Consider the following 15,044-nt stretch of genomic DNA (forward strand, 5'->3'; position numbering starts at 1 on the left):
CCATTATAAATCTCTGAAGAGGCTGCTGTATTTCATTCGTTCCCGCTACATTTTACCTCACAACACAAATCTATGCTATGAAACTAATAGATATTACAAAGAACTGACCTCCCTTTTGAAATAAAACATGGCAAGATAATATTATGAATACAGCGACTTCTTTAAAAAGAAAAAAAAAAAAGGCTACATTCCAATACAAAAATAAAAAAAGTGATTGCATGTATTTTTTCTCAATCAGACCGTGAACCTATCATAAAAATGATAAAGAGTATCCCTCCTTTAAAGAACATTTGAAATTCAACATCAGATCTTGAAAATAAAATATATGCAGACCAAACAGTAATTCAGAAATATTGCGGATCAAACACCAAAATTTAGGCTTTTACAACGTAGTTTTGTTCAACAAGATATCAAGAGCGTGCCTCAGGTGAGTGTCAAGCTTCAGTAACACATTGCCCACCAATGGATGACTGTGCATGTGTTGTTGGTACAGTAACCAATTCAAGTAATGGTAGTTCTCGAGACTCCAGTGTCTCACACAAAGATTGGGTTGCTGAAAAACATGTCCTTGCGTGCCTATGACGCATGGGACTATGAAAGATTAAATTCACTAGTTTTTACAGAAAAATGACATCTCCCCCTCCTCTGCTCTAGTCACTACAGAAAATTCAGGGATATCACCTTATTAAACATTGTTCATCTGGTAACGTGTTACACCAATACAGTAGTTAACTGCTTCAAATGCTTCAAGGGGTTCGTGAACTAACTAGAGCAAGAGGAATGATAACACGCAATCCGTATATTGGGTCAGATGGACTGGATCTACAATTCCTCAGGTACATGAAACGTCACATTTCAATACATTATTGTCCTGGACAACTTTGCAGAAGAGAATATCTCGAAGATACTGTCTAAGGAAGCTCTACATCATGCAAACAAACTGCGCTACTTATGTAATTGATTCTCTAAGGCTCTTATCAGCTCTACTGATATCACGGTCATGCTATCCTACGGGCAACTACAGAACTAAAGAACTTCAGACTGGAGCAGTCACTCACATGCAGTTCACCGGGCACATGATAAATTTGGCTAAATCGAATGTTTCTGACCAATACTGATTATCAAATAAATGCCAGATGAAATTATACTACAGGAAAGAATTAAAATTTTTCCTTGGCACTCATCTCCTAACTTTTTTCAGAAGTCTAAAGCAGTATTTTATGCATGGTACTATATCACGTTTTATTTAGCAAGCTTTGACCCCAGGGCAGACATTTATGGTTCTGGATATGATCTAATTTTTCACCTTTACATAATGGATAGTATTCTATTCAAATTTCATAAATCATTAAAATTCAAGGACCAAAAAGTCAATCATAGGAAATGTGATCTACAGCATCACAAAAGATGAGTGATAATCTGCTATTTCGAATCGGTTCGAGAATACTAGAAGGATATACATCCTGAATAGATCCACCCCCCCCCCCCACCCTTTTTTTCAAGGAAAAACCTATCAAGAAATCTTTCATAATAAATCACGGTTCATAAAATATCAGCCGGGTATATACTATTGACTATGGGAAGTGATTTTGAATGTGCAAGTTAAGGATAAGTTGAGAGAAAAACAATCATAAGAGGCAATTTTATCAGAGGTGCTACCAGTAGGTTGAAACGCTTAGCATTTTCAAGAAAGCATTAAGATCAGCCGCTGAAGAAATGAGAAGCATTTCTCTTGTCTTTTCTACAGACGTCATATCAACTATGAAACATTTACAGGAGCTGAGGCTACATTTTCCTCTCTATTTTCTGGTGGGACTCACGACAAGAGTGAAATCGCAAAGAAAATCCAGCAGATCTGGATGGTAAAAGAGAGTAAATACACATTTTAGCGGGATAAGTGTGTTAATGTTATTGGCTTTCTTTTCTGAACCATTTCCTCTCATGATTCAAAATACGAAGACATGAAATCGATACGGAACAGCATCACATAAGACATACGCTAAAAATGTTCATCAAAAGCACGTTACTATTAATGATGGGTGACAGACGCAGAAATACATGCATTTTATTCATGGACGTAAAGTATTCTTCTACGATCATGCGGTTCTTTGTTTCTCTTATCGTGTTCCAGACTGCATTTCCATAAAAACTGCGGTCACGAGATTTAACTTATTTCCTTGGGCAGCGAGGGACAAAATTTTGGAATCGTGAACGCTCTCTTGTGCATTGGGTTTTGCCAGGAGTCTCTGAAAGCATGCAGCAGCAGCACGTGCAGATGGTTCGAACCTTGACAAAGAGAAGGTTCTGCACTTACACACACGCACGCACACTCACACACACCTTTCTCTGTAACAGAGGGGCACCTGGAGACGTTCTTGCCCTTGGCTGCCTTGTTGCTCTTATCATAGGTGTGGTCTGGTTGAGCTGTACGAGAGGTCGGCGGCAGGCCTGCAAAATGGCGCCCACTTCAATATTGCTGGCCAAGCTCGGTGTCTCTTCTTGGAGGCGCGCAAAGGGTCAGCATGCAAGTTGTAGTAGGCAGGTGAGAGTTGAGAGTTGTCGAGGAAATGGGTGCAGGAAGGTCTTGGGAGGGTGTAATCAGGTCAGGTCATGGTGAAGGGCAGGTGACTGTAGCGGGTAGTGGTTACCATGTGCGGTAACTAATGCTGATGGTGACTGACAAAGGTCATAGAAGGAGGACAGTGATATTTTGCACCATATAAAGAAATTGAGGTCGAAATGATGTTATGAACTGCAGTTAGTGGAGGCATCTAGTTCAAAGTGATGGAAAAATCCAGACAGGGCTGCCAGGGAAGAGGGCTTGAAATCTGAGGCTGACAGGAAGCACGGTGCATGAAGGAATCGGCAGAGGAGTAACGTGCTCTTCTTTAGGATTTGAGTAGGCCGAAGTAGCAAGGTCCTGGTGAGTGCCACTGAATTATTTATTTCTTTTTTTTTTCTTTTTTTTTTATTCAGATGGGTGCAGGAGAATGACAGGATCAGGAACTAAGGTGCCTGGTGTACTTCTCTGGTTCAGGTTAGTGCTGTACTAGATGAGTGTGAGCAATGCTCTCTAAGTCTGTATCTGAGCTACCCATGCGTCATAGTGGTTGGGGCAAATAAAGCTTCGAAAATAAAAAGGTGGGACTGGGAGGCTTGGAAAGGGATCATACTAATAAGAAAGGGGCGGGAGTAGTAAAGGCCACTCTTAGGCTATATCCAAGATGCTTATATAGTAATTATAGGGTCTAATGATTAGTCATGACTAGCCACTTTGTAACCTAGGGTGTCGTGTTGTATGATAAAGAAAATAAATCTATATAAAATGCATAAATTTCTCTATTTATTTGGTAACAATATCTCGCTATGTACATCATAAATGCTTACTGACTAGTGTTTTTCCATAAATAAAATTCTTCTCTCTTCTAAAACTAAATCTGATTCTCTTCTCTTTAGGCAGCTCTTCGTGGGTGGAGGAGGAGATGGAAAGTTGGGGCTCATTAAAAAAAAATAAGACTACCACAAAGTCAAAGATGAAACACCCGTACTGAAGGGCTTACTGATATAGAATATAAAGACGGAGGTAATGCATTAATTACGAGCTATTGGCGGGGAACGCTGAACTTTCATCGGAAGCATAAAGGTATGAAAAAGGGAAACAATTTGGGGAAAATGCTTTAGTTCTAAATCTCCTCCTTCAGTTAGATTGGGTCACAGGGATTAACCTGGTCCAAACCGAGTAAAGTGAGAGAGAGAGTGAGACAGAGGTAGAGAGATAGAGAAAGAGAAAGAGAGAGAGATAGAGAGTGGCTTTATTCTAATTCCTTTACGACTCGAGGTCCTTACAAGATATAGAGACTTATTTAACAGTACTTTGTATTCAGGATGTGTGCAGGCGCTTGAGCCCGTGTAAAAATGGAAATGTCAGCGGAGTAAATAAAATAATTTATCTATACTGTGTCTCTAAATATCACTTGTATCATCTTATTGATATTCTGAACCCTAATGGGGCAGTGTTTGGATAATTTGCGAGTGTTAGCAGCGGTGCAGGAGGCATTGTGGGGTTTGGTGAATACTCTCACCTCCGTCAGGAAGTTGTGGCCCTTTTCTCTTGACCCGGCTGTATCCGGACTCCACCACACTCGCCACGGGCTGTAGGAGGGAGGGCATCAGTCTGGAGTTGGTGTCAGCACGCTATTTGAGAAAGTAGGTAAGAGAAACGATCCTCAATACTAACAAGATGGACGTGATGTTTATCAGTTACTGCTTTTACCTTAAGAATACGAGGATTCTTTCTCTTTGGTTCCTAGACCTTCGGAAATCTATGACTACCTATATCAACTTAAGGATAATAAATAAAACCCAAAAATTTTAAGTGATCAGAAAACTCAAATGACTGTTTGCGCTTGTCAGCTAAAGAGTTGCTAAAGTTGACTGACTTGTAATGCTTATGTCACATTATCATGTAACTCCTCCGGGAAAGAGCACAAAATAACTATACACCATTTAGGTATACGTCAACCAATACTATCTTTCATAGTCTCCCATAAAAAGGTTTTCTATATCTCACTCGTAAAATAGAAAACCTTACTTTTTGGGCAACTAAGGTAAATATCTATCCGAGTTGAATGTTCCTTGCAGACAATCATTGGGTGATGCAATTTAGTTTTTAACTATACTGCGTCCAGCAAAATGCTTCTACTGTATTGCCATTTTTATTATACTAAGCTTGATATTCCATATATTTATTATATCCATCTACATTTAAAAAAAAATACACTGATTACACAAACTCGCCGTTTCTCTTATAACCTTATTTCACAGGCATGAGAACATTCGTTACTGAAATAAAAAAGTTTATTTTCACTAGCTGTTGAGTAATTTTATCAGATGTGTTGGTTAGGCCTGCGAAGTCAATAAGTAGTTACTATCCAGTGCCTGCAAATATACTTTAGGTACACAACCACAAACAGGTTAAACCCAAAAAGGAAACATATCTAAAAATTAACAATTTTTTTTCTATCTTAGACCAAATGGTATTGAGACTGAAAGGCACGATTCACTTTTCCTACACGAATTTACAAAATTTACCTGATGAAACTGAGTTCAAAACAAAAGTAAATAAATAAATAAATAAATAAATCAGCTGCATATAAAGATCCAGTTGAGGGTGTCCTTAAGCCCGAAGAAAGAAGACAAACACTTTGCTTTTCCAGTGACTAACCGAAGGTAGGGGCGGTGGAGGTGGCGTTTTGTTGTTCTCTCCGGGCATCCTAAACGTCGCGTAGGGTGAAATCTCATCGTAGGACCCCAGGGGCAAAGTTGAAGGTGTATATGCCTCTAGGATTTCAAGGCTGTGACCTCCCAGCATAGTATCTGAGGTCAGCCCCGAGTCAGGGGTCAAGTCATTGTGTACGTGATTTACCTCTGTGTGAAAGCGAGTCTTTCATTATCAAGTACCGTACACAACACAAAATAAAGTACATTTACCAGACTTATTTTACCTTCTATAAGTAATTCTCCTTACAAACCGTCCCAACAAGCAACTTTGCATTTGCCGCCGACGGTAAAATAGAACATGATAAAAATCCATGCATTATATTCAATAAGAACAGCAAAGAACACTGGCTGTGGAAAGAAACATACCTTTGTAAGTCTGTGTCTGCGTGCGAGTTCTGCGGCAAGTGTAGGCAACAGCCACACAAACAGCTAATAGCACCAAAATGCAAGCGATAACTACTGCTACTAAAACATGTGAATCTAAATACCAAGGAGGAACGCCAACGGCATCGTGGATGATCGGTGACAATGTCGCTGCAAAAAAAAAAGATACGAAAAATTAGATTAATTCTAGAGTAAGGATCTAAAACATTTGGCTCCAATTGGGCTTAACATCTGATACTAATTTTAAGGAAACGTAGAAGTAAGAAAAGAAGACGATAAATGCTAGAGAAACATGCTACAGTAGAAAGCACATAGTACTGATGCTTAAAACTTTACAGCAAGTTCCTGATATGGAAAGATATGAAAATCACTTAAACAGAGGACCTCTAGTTTCTCTGAAAAAGGAAAAAAAAAAATGTGATGCACGGTGACGACTGTTCTTTAAAAAAAAGGGACTTTATTCTTACTTATAATTCTTACTGCATGAAACCTTTTAATTTTATATTCACCAGTTCAATTTTACATCTAACAACACTTGGATTGCTTTGCCGACAATTTTACTTATTAAGGATGATGTTTCATATTTACATTGAATATAAAACTGCATAAATAGTAGACCAGAGGTAAGAATGTATCACTAGAAATCTAGTTGAATGATGCGAGAAAGGTTACCAGTAACTGAATTTTGCAGGTACAAGCAAGCAAAAGAACTGCGTGGAAAGAACACGTTTAAGACCTTCATATAAATTTCTATGAGAACATTATTTTAATGAGAATGTATTTTAAGCCCTAGAAGTGACTGTCAACGAAGGAGAAAAAAAAACGCAATCCTCAAATCCTGGAAGAATAGCTCTAACATACCAACTCTCTTTCTACCAATAATAAACACAGTTTATTCAACTTACCTCCTAAGTGAGTAAGAGTAGTAAATGGGTAAGTCGCAATGGACGATCCAGCGGAATTATGAGCTGTCACCTTCAAGGTGTATCTCATTGCTGGTTTCAAGTCCAACACTAAGAATTCGCTCGTGTTATCCCAGCGAACGTGATTGGAAACCAGTGTCCAAGAGGGCATCCCACGTTCCTAAAAGAGGAAGATAAGAGAATGCGAACAAATTAGGAATGCTGAATAAATCTTATCTGAGTTTGGCCTCCGCTACTTAGGTGTACTGATATTGTTCTTATATGACTTATGATGGTTACACTACTGCTTCTATTGTGCTGTAGGTCAACAGCTCAATATTAGCTTTGAACTGTAAAACAAGAAGAACAGACCAAGACTTTTGCACCCAACGGACACATCACCCACAAATAAGAGGACACATCAACGAATAGAAAATTCTGTAGGCCACAAAATCATCTGTAATCTCACCCTGTATTCGATGACCATAGAGGTGATGGGGCACCCACCATCGAGCCACGCAGCCAGGTTTAATGCTATTGAAGTCACATTAACACGAAGCAACGACGACTGAGCAGGAACAACAGGTTCTGAAAATCAAAGCGAAAAAGCCCGATAAAAAGACTAGCTCGCCGTGCTTTTGAAGTGTGGTGGAACATTTGGGTAACATGACCTATGGACGGCAATCACAATATATTTTAAAGGTGATAATATACAGTCAAACACTTATCTTATGGCTACAGCTGATATTTCACTAATATAACTTAAAGTAAGGTTTGATTAACTTAATCCTGTAAAATGGGTGTCCATTTCACCCAATACAATCCTCTCTACTTGTTTGTCTGCCTGTCTCAGACACGCACACAGACAGAGAGACAAAATACACACACACACACACAACACACACACAAAGCCAACAAAGAATTACCTCTTCCTAACGTTTTGGTGGGAATGGTGTCACTGGCCTGAGACACCCCGACATGGTTGTACGCACTAACGTACACCTGGTACCTCGTGCCACACTGTAAGCCCGTCAAGGTGTAGGAATCAGCATCAGCAGGTACCTCCATCCGACGCCATTCTCCGAATTCCCTTTTCTCGTGCAAATAATAACCTGATGAGATGAGATAGAAATTCCGTCTGTTAAAAGGAGCGGGACTGAGAGGCATACCCTGAGAGCACCATACTAAGATCGGCATTAATGAAGAGTATTTGGGTAGGTTTCCCAGTTTATTTATTAACGCAAAATAAACTGAGTTTTGCAACTGGAATGTTTTTTTTTCTTCATAGTATAAGATTTTCTTTTGTTGTATGATTTGCATAATAATGACCTTACCTAGAATTGGCGCTCCTCCGGCGTTGGCTGTACTCCATCGGACAGTGATTGTGGTTGAGGTGACGTCAGAGACATAGACACGTGGCGGTGATGGTGGCACTATTTTCGAAAAGATAGGCGAATTCAATACATTACTCAAGCGTTAAATACAAAATGATATTCGAGATACACAATTAAAACACTACCATTATACCATAAATAAAGAACGCAACTGGTAATTTCCTCCTGAAAATTAACAAAGAAGTATCTTGCTTTTAGATTCCAGAATAGTTAATCAATAGCTTGCATGGATACAAAAGAGGAATTAGCAGAGCAAATCCATGTTCTATAATTTGACATATTCATCTTAACGGCATGTGACAAATGCAGATAATGTAGCACAAGTGCCAGTGAACACAATGCAGACAACCATGCAACATAATGCACTTACCTCCTTGATCCCTGGAAGCTGCGTGCAAATAATAAGGCAAAAGATGAAAGGGTTGGTCAAGCAAGTTCAACTGAGGTCAGTTCAAGCTGCAAAGATGACCTTAGATGTTATTCAAAAGAGCATTAATCAATTGCATTCTAACAATATTCATCTTTTCAGCAAGTTTTAGGATTATAATACGCCCTTTCGATTTCTTGGTCATTTTACCTCTCGGGGAGGCAAGTATTCTAGGGTGAATATGAAATCTTCTGCAGGAAATCACTTCAAAGCCAAAGCACTGTGTCTTGCAAGGAATAAACGCAAAATACTAAAATAATGTCTAATGAATTAAAAGGATATATATGAATATCAATGAACTGGTACTTGTACACAATCACAATATGAAAGAACACTATAAGAATACCAATGATTACTATCCGTTAAAAAGATTCTGATACACCTATTGAAAAACCATTAATTACCTATATATAAATATCAACAAGTAGGACTACGACTAAATATAAGTTGGAAATAAAACTAAGACGAATGTTTTGTCACGATGAAAGTAATTATCATCGATATTCCTAGCCTTAAAAGATGACAGTACTGGCACCTAAAGCTCTTTCGGAGGAGAGAAAAGATAATTGTTTTGAAAAGAAGTCAAGACTTACAATATAAAATCATTCTTTGATATTTCATTCGACTGTTTTTATGAACTGTACATAAGGAAATCATTTCTGGCAAAAGAATGCAAGAGTCAAGCTAGGAAGAGTTCTTTAAAGTGCGTTAGAACTCTGAAAAAAAAATCCACTGCACATTACTTATCTCTAAAGATCAAAGTGCACTTCAAAAAACAAGCCGACAACATCGTGAATATTCCTTAAATTTCGCTGCATATCCATCACGACCTCATGTGACTGAGAATGACAGAAGTCTCAACAAAGAATGTACTTCCTATGTAACTATGGAAAAGACTTTGCATCATTCATTTCTTTAATTGCACTAATGCATCCTGGATTTTTGTTCACAGCAGGTCATGCATTTTTGACAGTGACGTTCCAAACATGCGTCGAAAGCTAATACACCCACTGAGATGTCAGTTCTGCAATGACATGACTGTCGACTGATTCGGCTTTATGAAATTTAGGCAGTTAAGCCAAGCACAGCGGCACTTTCGGCCATTCAGCGTATAAGACATTTATAAGAGGGAGTTCGAGTGATTGGACAGCAAGATAAAAAGAGATCCAGAATATAAATCAGATGAATTACACGGATCTAAAGTGGAACTATGAAAAAAAAATCCCACAGTTGCACAAAGTAGTAATAGTTAGAGAGGTTGGATAGGATGACTGAAGAAAGGAAGCGGGAAAGAGGGGGGGAAGTAAAAGACTGAAAAGTGGGTGAAGCTAGTGGCCGAAGGAACACTGCAAACACCCTTTTTTAATATGCCTGCAGTGCACCTCGTGACATGCACCAACGACACTAACCCACTAAGCGGAATGACGGTTGAAGACTATTTCTTTTCATAATACATCATATCAATGTTTCTCCACCCAAACCAACGGGCAAAGAATCTTGGTTCAGCGTGTGATTGGTTCCTCACAAAGTAAATTCATTACCCACGGTAAAACTAACTTTATTAATACCTTTAAAATGAACAGAAACGAGATTCTGTGTACGATCCGTAATTACGTTACATTTGATTTTTAATTGGATGCGGAATCGTTCAGCGAAAATATTTGCTTAACGGGATGTGAGACATTCGAATAATTGTTTTCATGCTGACATTCAAGTAATCATGCTTCGACTGTTATTAAATCGAATGCCTTTTATCATTTTAGCATAAACACTGCCAACATACGATGGAAGTTATTCATTCCAAGTAACGTACTTATGTAGAATATTCTTTAAAACACTGCAATTACTCCAACATGCAGTGCGAATCTCTCTCTCTCTCCTCTCTCTCTCTCTCTCTCTCTCTCTCTCTCTCTCACCTTACAATCTATTTACGCAGTCATCCCAAACACTATTAACTGCGGCGCCTCCTCTTCTCTCATCCGAATATATGAAAGTACGACACAAGAAGACAGCAAAGGAGATCACTTACCTTGGACGCTGACGCTGTAAGTGATGGCGTCAGAGCCATGGATGTTGGTGGCTGTGCAGGTGTAGTTCCCTGCGTCGATCGCCTTCACGTCTGTGATCAGCAGACTCCCGTCCGGATATTCCTTGATGCGGTTGCTGCCGGAGGGAACGACTTTCCCGCTGTCACAGAAAATAATTCGACGATTCAGCAAGTTCTTCAGTAAAAAACAGGGTAATCATTTCGTATGTTTCAATCAAATATTCGTTAAGATGCCTAAACTTTAGAGAAACAATGCTGATCCTAACAGTCGTAGACTTTTCTCAGGTTTACCAACGGTCGGAGCATATTCCCAGCGACTTTTCTTAACCATGATGTTTCCATCATCATCATCTATCTATTTATCTTTCTGTCCCTCTTATGACATTCTGCCATTCGGCTTTCAATTCAATACTTACTTGATCGTCCAAGTTCTCACGGGCGATGGATTGCCCACAACACGGCAAGCAAGTCTCAGCTCTTCTCCCCAAACAGCGATCTAATGAGAATAAGACAACTTATGAGTAATTATTATTACGCTAAAAATAATCAGTCGGAAATTTTAACTCACAGTGAATTATATTTTCAACAAAAGTGACCTTCAACTAATATATTTTACTTCCATTTGGAAAAGAACAACTAGTTAAAGTAAAAAGGGCTAGTGAGACCTCATCTTGACATATGATTACGGCAGTGCTGAGACAAATGGACTAAAAGTTGCAACTGAAGCGAGACAATCACCGTCTTATCTGAGAAAGATGCGATAGCTGCAGGGGCATCAGGCCTTGGCCTCTGAGTAACCCTAGTCCCCGGAGGACCTTCTCCTACGAGTGTTGATGCCCTGACGGTGAAGCCGAAAGTGGAAGTGGGCGACAGATTGGCCACCAGGTACTGGCGTTCGGAGCCAGAGACTACCCATGATCGCCCACCAGTCTCAGAGGAAACTCCAGCCACGTCCCACGATGACCCCGCAGATGACCTTGATCCAGGAAGGCCCCAGGATGCTCCTCCTCCACCACCCCACGAGGAAGAAGGTGCTACCTGATGGGGTAAATGCAACAGCTGATATCATTCATTAATGAATTTCTTTGAGCTTTGATTACAAAACTCATTTGGACTTGTAAGCATTATGATGGGACGAATTCTTTATGTTGTTCTTTAGTCTTTAGAAACGATTGTTCCCAACTCATCTGGGAGAGAATGACATATGGAATAAAGTTTAAACAATACATGTGGTAATCCTTAATTAACTTTAAACAACCGAAAATGAAACGCCTAATTTCTGTAAGAAGCAAAATATTTGGTTTAGCAACAGGAAATCACCCTATTAAGAGAACTGAATTTATTTTCAAATGCAGTAGTTCCCAATGACATGCTATTACTAGTTAAATCCATATATCCTTCGCTTCCTGGTATTTTAGAGACCCTAGAACACTGAGCTGCTCTCTGCAAAGCCAAGCAAAAATTAAAGTAAGGTGATGAATGTCAAAGATAATAATCATTAGCAACTTTACATCGTTATACTTCTACAGGGTCAAAACAAGTAGATTTTTCTCTGTTTATCCTTATTGTAACTAAAGTTTAGTTACCATGCAGTGGTGAAGAAATGTAGCATGAAGTATATTTATATACAACTACTGTATTACAGAACAGAAACCAAATGGAGATAACTGAGAAGTCAGCAGCATATCCATAACTACAGATCAGCATCAAATTTCTTATGTCATTTTTTTCTTTGAAATCACAGGATTACAATCTTAGTCTTTCAAAATATGAGTAAGCAAAAGTTACTGAAGGCCAATTACAGTCATTTCCTATAACTGGTACAACTACACAAAGCAACTACAGTGTCACGTTTTGTTTAGACTACCAGATAGAAGTTAGATGGAGAAACCTTAACCAAAACTGTGCAGTCTTGACAAGCCTAGTTTCCTTGAAGGAAGAAAGAATGATTACTGCCATCTACTAAGCTCGTGGAGTAAGCGTGAAGAGCCTCCTCACAAAGTGCCTTTATCATTACACAATTATAAAGAACAGACCACCACTGACTTTGATCCTAAGTAATTCGGCAAATGTTCTACAATTGAGAGTTGCGCAATGGCGTACTTGCTGGTCCGGATGGTCGAGGTGGACAGTGTACTTGGTTATGATGCCATTAGGAGCCTTGGGAGGTCTCCATGCCACCAACACGCTCTGGCTGTCCACCGCCAGTGCCTTCACCGATTCAACGGGACCTGGCACTGCAAGGAAAAATACTCTGATAAGCACAATCCAAGGAAACAATAACTAAGAACCAGAGAATTGGTTAAATACCGCAAAATCGTTCAGTTTTACTGAAAGATAAGTGTACAGCAGGACAGTTATTGGCAATGAAAAGTAAATTTGTGACAAGTAAATCTACATATTGTTACAATAAAATATCAAAGAAAGAACGCCAGCGCATGGATTACCCAAACAAACGAAAAGATTAAAACTTACCGTCCTCTTCGGTAATGCAATAGACAGGGTCCGAGCGTATACCGCTGCCCCTCCTGGTGTATGCAGCAACGGTCACGCTGTAATTGGTGTATCTGTCCAATCCATTGAGTTGTGTTCTCAGCGCTACTATGGTCTTCTCTTTGATATCGTCGGGATCTGAGGGAAATTTTCAAGACCCATTAACTTCCTATTTCAATTGTATTGGCGTGTTTTCACGTCATTATTTTAATGCCATTCCACGGCTCCCGCTAGCAACAATATGTTGCCTGTTAATTGTTACCGAACCACAACAATATATCAGACTGCTCGCAAAAATATGTTGTCCATTATTCTTTACTGAACTAAAACGATTTGTCTGAATGAATAAAGCATCTCAAACCCACATACATTAAAGAGAAAAAATTCGACTTACGAAAGAATCTCGTAGGATGAACAGGCCTGTATATGACTTTGTAGCCTTGCAGAATACCATGAATAGACAGAAGCGGAGGGGAAGTCCACTGTACAAGCAGTGACGTAGAAGACAGGCTTGTGCACTGCACGTCTCTTGGAGCTTCACTCGGCACTATGGAAATTATGGGGTCAATTACACCTTGCAACTTAATATTCCCTTTCTGTTGTCTAAAAACTATAAGCCTCCTTATAGTGATCTGTGCACTGTGCCCCAGAATTAGGGGAAATTTTTCCATATGACAGAACGTAATTACATCCTACCTCTAACCAATTTACCATATCATACAATTTACGGGGATAATTCTGAGTTTATCTCCGACGTAATTAATCTCACTCGTACCGGTGTGGATAAATGAGCATCTGTTACTCGTTATAAATGATCATCCGTGGTTATAGCTGTGGAACTGTTAACCACCAAAAGCTCAATATCTGTTTTACCTTCAACTAGGAAATAAAGATGCATATTTAATAAGCAAAGAAATGTCTGTGTGGAAAAAATTGTGTTTTCGTAATTCCAAGGGAATGAATAACAGCAAAAAATCATATAAAATACTCTGTATGCTCTACTTCAAACACTGTGCTCCCTTTTTTGGTACAAACGAAGAACAAAGTATTCTCATTTCTAGAATTCTTTTTCAAGATGGTTTAACAACCAGAAAAGCGAAAGATGACTAATTAATACCTTCAGGAGGCCAGAGGAATATTTTTCTTATCAGTACTAAAAAAAAGCAGGATATCAAACATAAACATAGACAAGCATGAAAAAGTGAAAAAATCATCACCAATCACTTACCATCTTCCTCTGTGGTAGCAGAGACCGGGGTAGTTCTAGGGCCGGCTCCAGCAGAGTTGAAAGCCTGTACAGTGACCATGTAGCTGGTGAATTTATGCAGTGATTTGAGAGTCGCTTCCAGCCTGTAGAGGGAAGCTGCTGAAGGCTCCAGAGTTTGGTAACGGAAGGGTTCTGACGAGTTGGTCACTTTATACCCGATGTAATAACCAAGACCTGCTCTTTCCGTCCGGACACCATCTGGGGGCTGTGGGTACCTTGTATTAGTTTCCCTCGCACTCACTTCCTTTCGGCTTTCACTCCATATTTGACACATCCTGGTTTCTCACCCACTCAACCCATTCTTTTCCAAAAGTTAAAAAGTTACAGTTGCTTGAAGAATGAATGAAAATAAAGAGAAAAAACTTGAATAAATGCTTACCTGCCATGTCACTCTCAAGCTAGTTGAGGATATTGGAATGACACGGACATTGGAGGCTGGCTTGGTGGGTGGCTCATGAGCGGTCGCCATCTTGACTTCAGGACTTGGCGGAGACGCTCCTACTGAGTTCACGCCCACCACTCTTACGAGGTATGTGTGGGCGGGTTTCAGACCTGTAACCCGAGCTACCGGTCTCGATACTTCCATGGTCTTGATGCGGCCAACGTTCATCCAAGAATCTGGAAAACACCCAACGTATTTTTGTTGCTGTTGTTGTTATTCAGCAATGACCTCTAGAAGGTCCTCTAGCAAATATACAGTACTTCTGATATCCATGGGAGATAGCTCATCCTAAAGCAATTATTTAGGTGATATAGATAAGCATGATCAGCTACATATTCCACAAAAGCATATTAAAAAAAATTACACCGTTCAGAAGCTAGGCCGCGAAATAAATGTTACTAAGTTTTT

The 15,044-nt window shown here is 39.5% G+C and overlaps 1 protein-coding gene across 1 annotated transcript in view; it reads right to left on the reverse strand.

Annotated features, from left to right (window-relative positions):
- LOC135197900 (cell adhesion molecule DSCAM-like) overlaps positions 1–15,044 on the reverse strand; it is a 457,768-nt gene that overhangs the window by 7,725 nt on the left and 434,999 nt on the right. The window contains exons 21-37 of the mRNA XM_064225122.1: positions 14,574–14,812; positions 14,156–14,399; positions 13,322–13,474; positions 12,910–13,065; positions 12,481–12,671; positions 11,173–11,472; positions 10,851–10,930; positions 10,417–10,574; positions 8,331–8,348; positions 7,901–7,999; positions 7,493–7,678; positions 7,036–7,154; positions 6,570–6,747; positions 5,647–5,814; positions 5,225–5,427; positions 4,083–4,194; positions 2,341–2,448 (exon numbers count right to left, since the gene is read on the reverse strand). Of these exons, the coding sequence (XP_064081192.1) occupies positions 2,341–2,448; positions 4,083–4,194; positions 5,225–5,427; positions 5,647–5,814; positions 6,570–6,747; positions 7,036–7,154; positions 7,493–7,678; positions 7,901–7,999; positions 8,331–8,348; positions 10,417–10,574; positions 10,851–10,930; positions 11,173–11,472; positions 12,481–12,671; positions 12,910–13,065; positions 13,322–13,474; positions 14,156–14,399; positions 14,574–14,812 (2,712 nt within the window). The remainder of the gene's footprint in view (positions 1–2,340; positions 2,449–4,082; positions 4,195–5,224; positions 5,428–5,646; positions 5,815–6,569; positions 6,748–7,035; positions 7,155–7,492; positions 7,679–7,900; positions 8,000–8,330; positions 8,349–10,416; positions 10,575–10,850; positions 10,931–11,172; positions 11,473–12,480; positions 12,672–12,909; positions 13,066–13,321; positions 13,475–14,155; positions 14,400–14,573; positions 14,813–15,044) is intronic.

The sequence above is a fragment of the Macrobrachium nipponense genome, chromosome 21 (assembly GCF_015104395.2).
Source record: "Macrobrachium nipponense isolate FS-2020 chromosome 21, ASM1510439v2, whole genome shotgun sequence".
In the NCBI taxonomy this organism is placed as follows: domain Eukaryota; kingdom Metazoa; phylum Arthropoda; class Malacostraca; order Decapoda; family Palaemonidae; genus Macrobrachium; species Macrobrachium nipponense.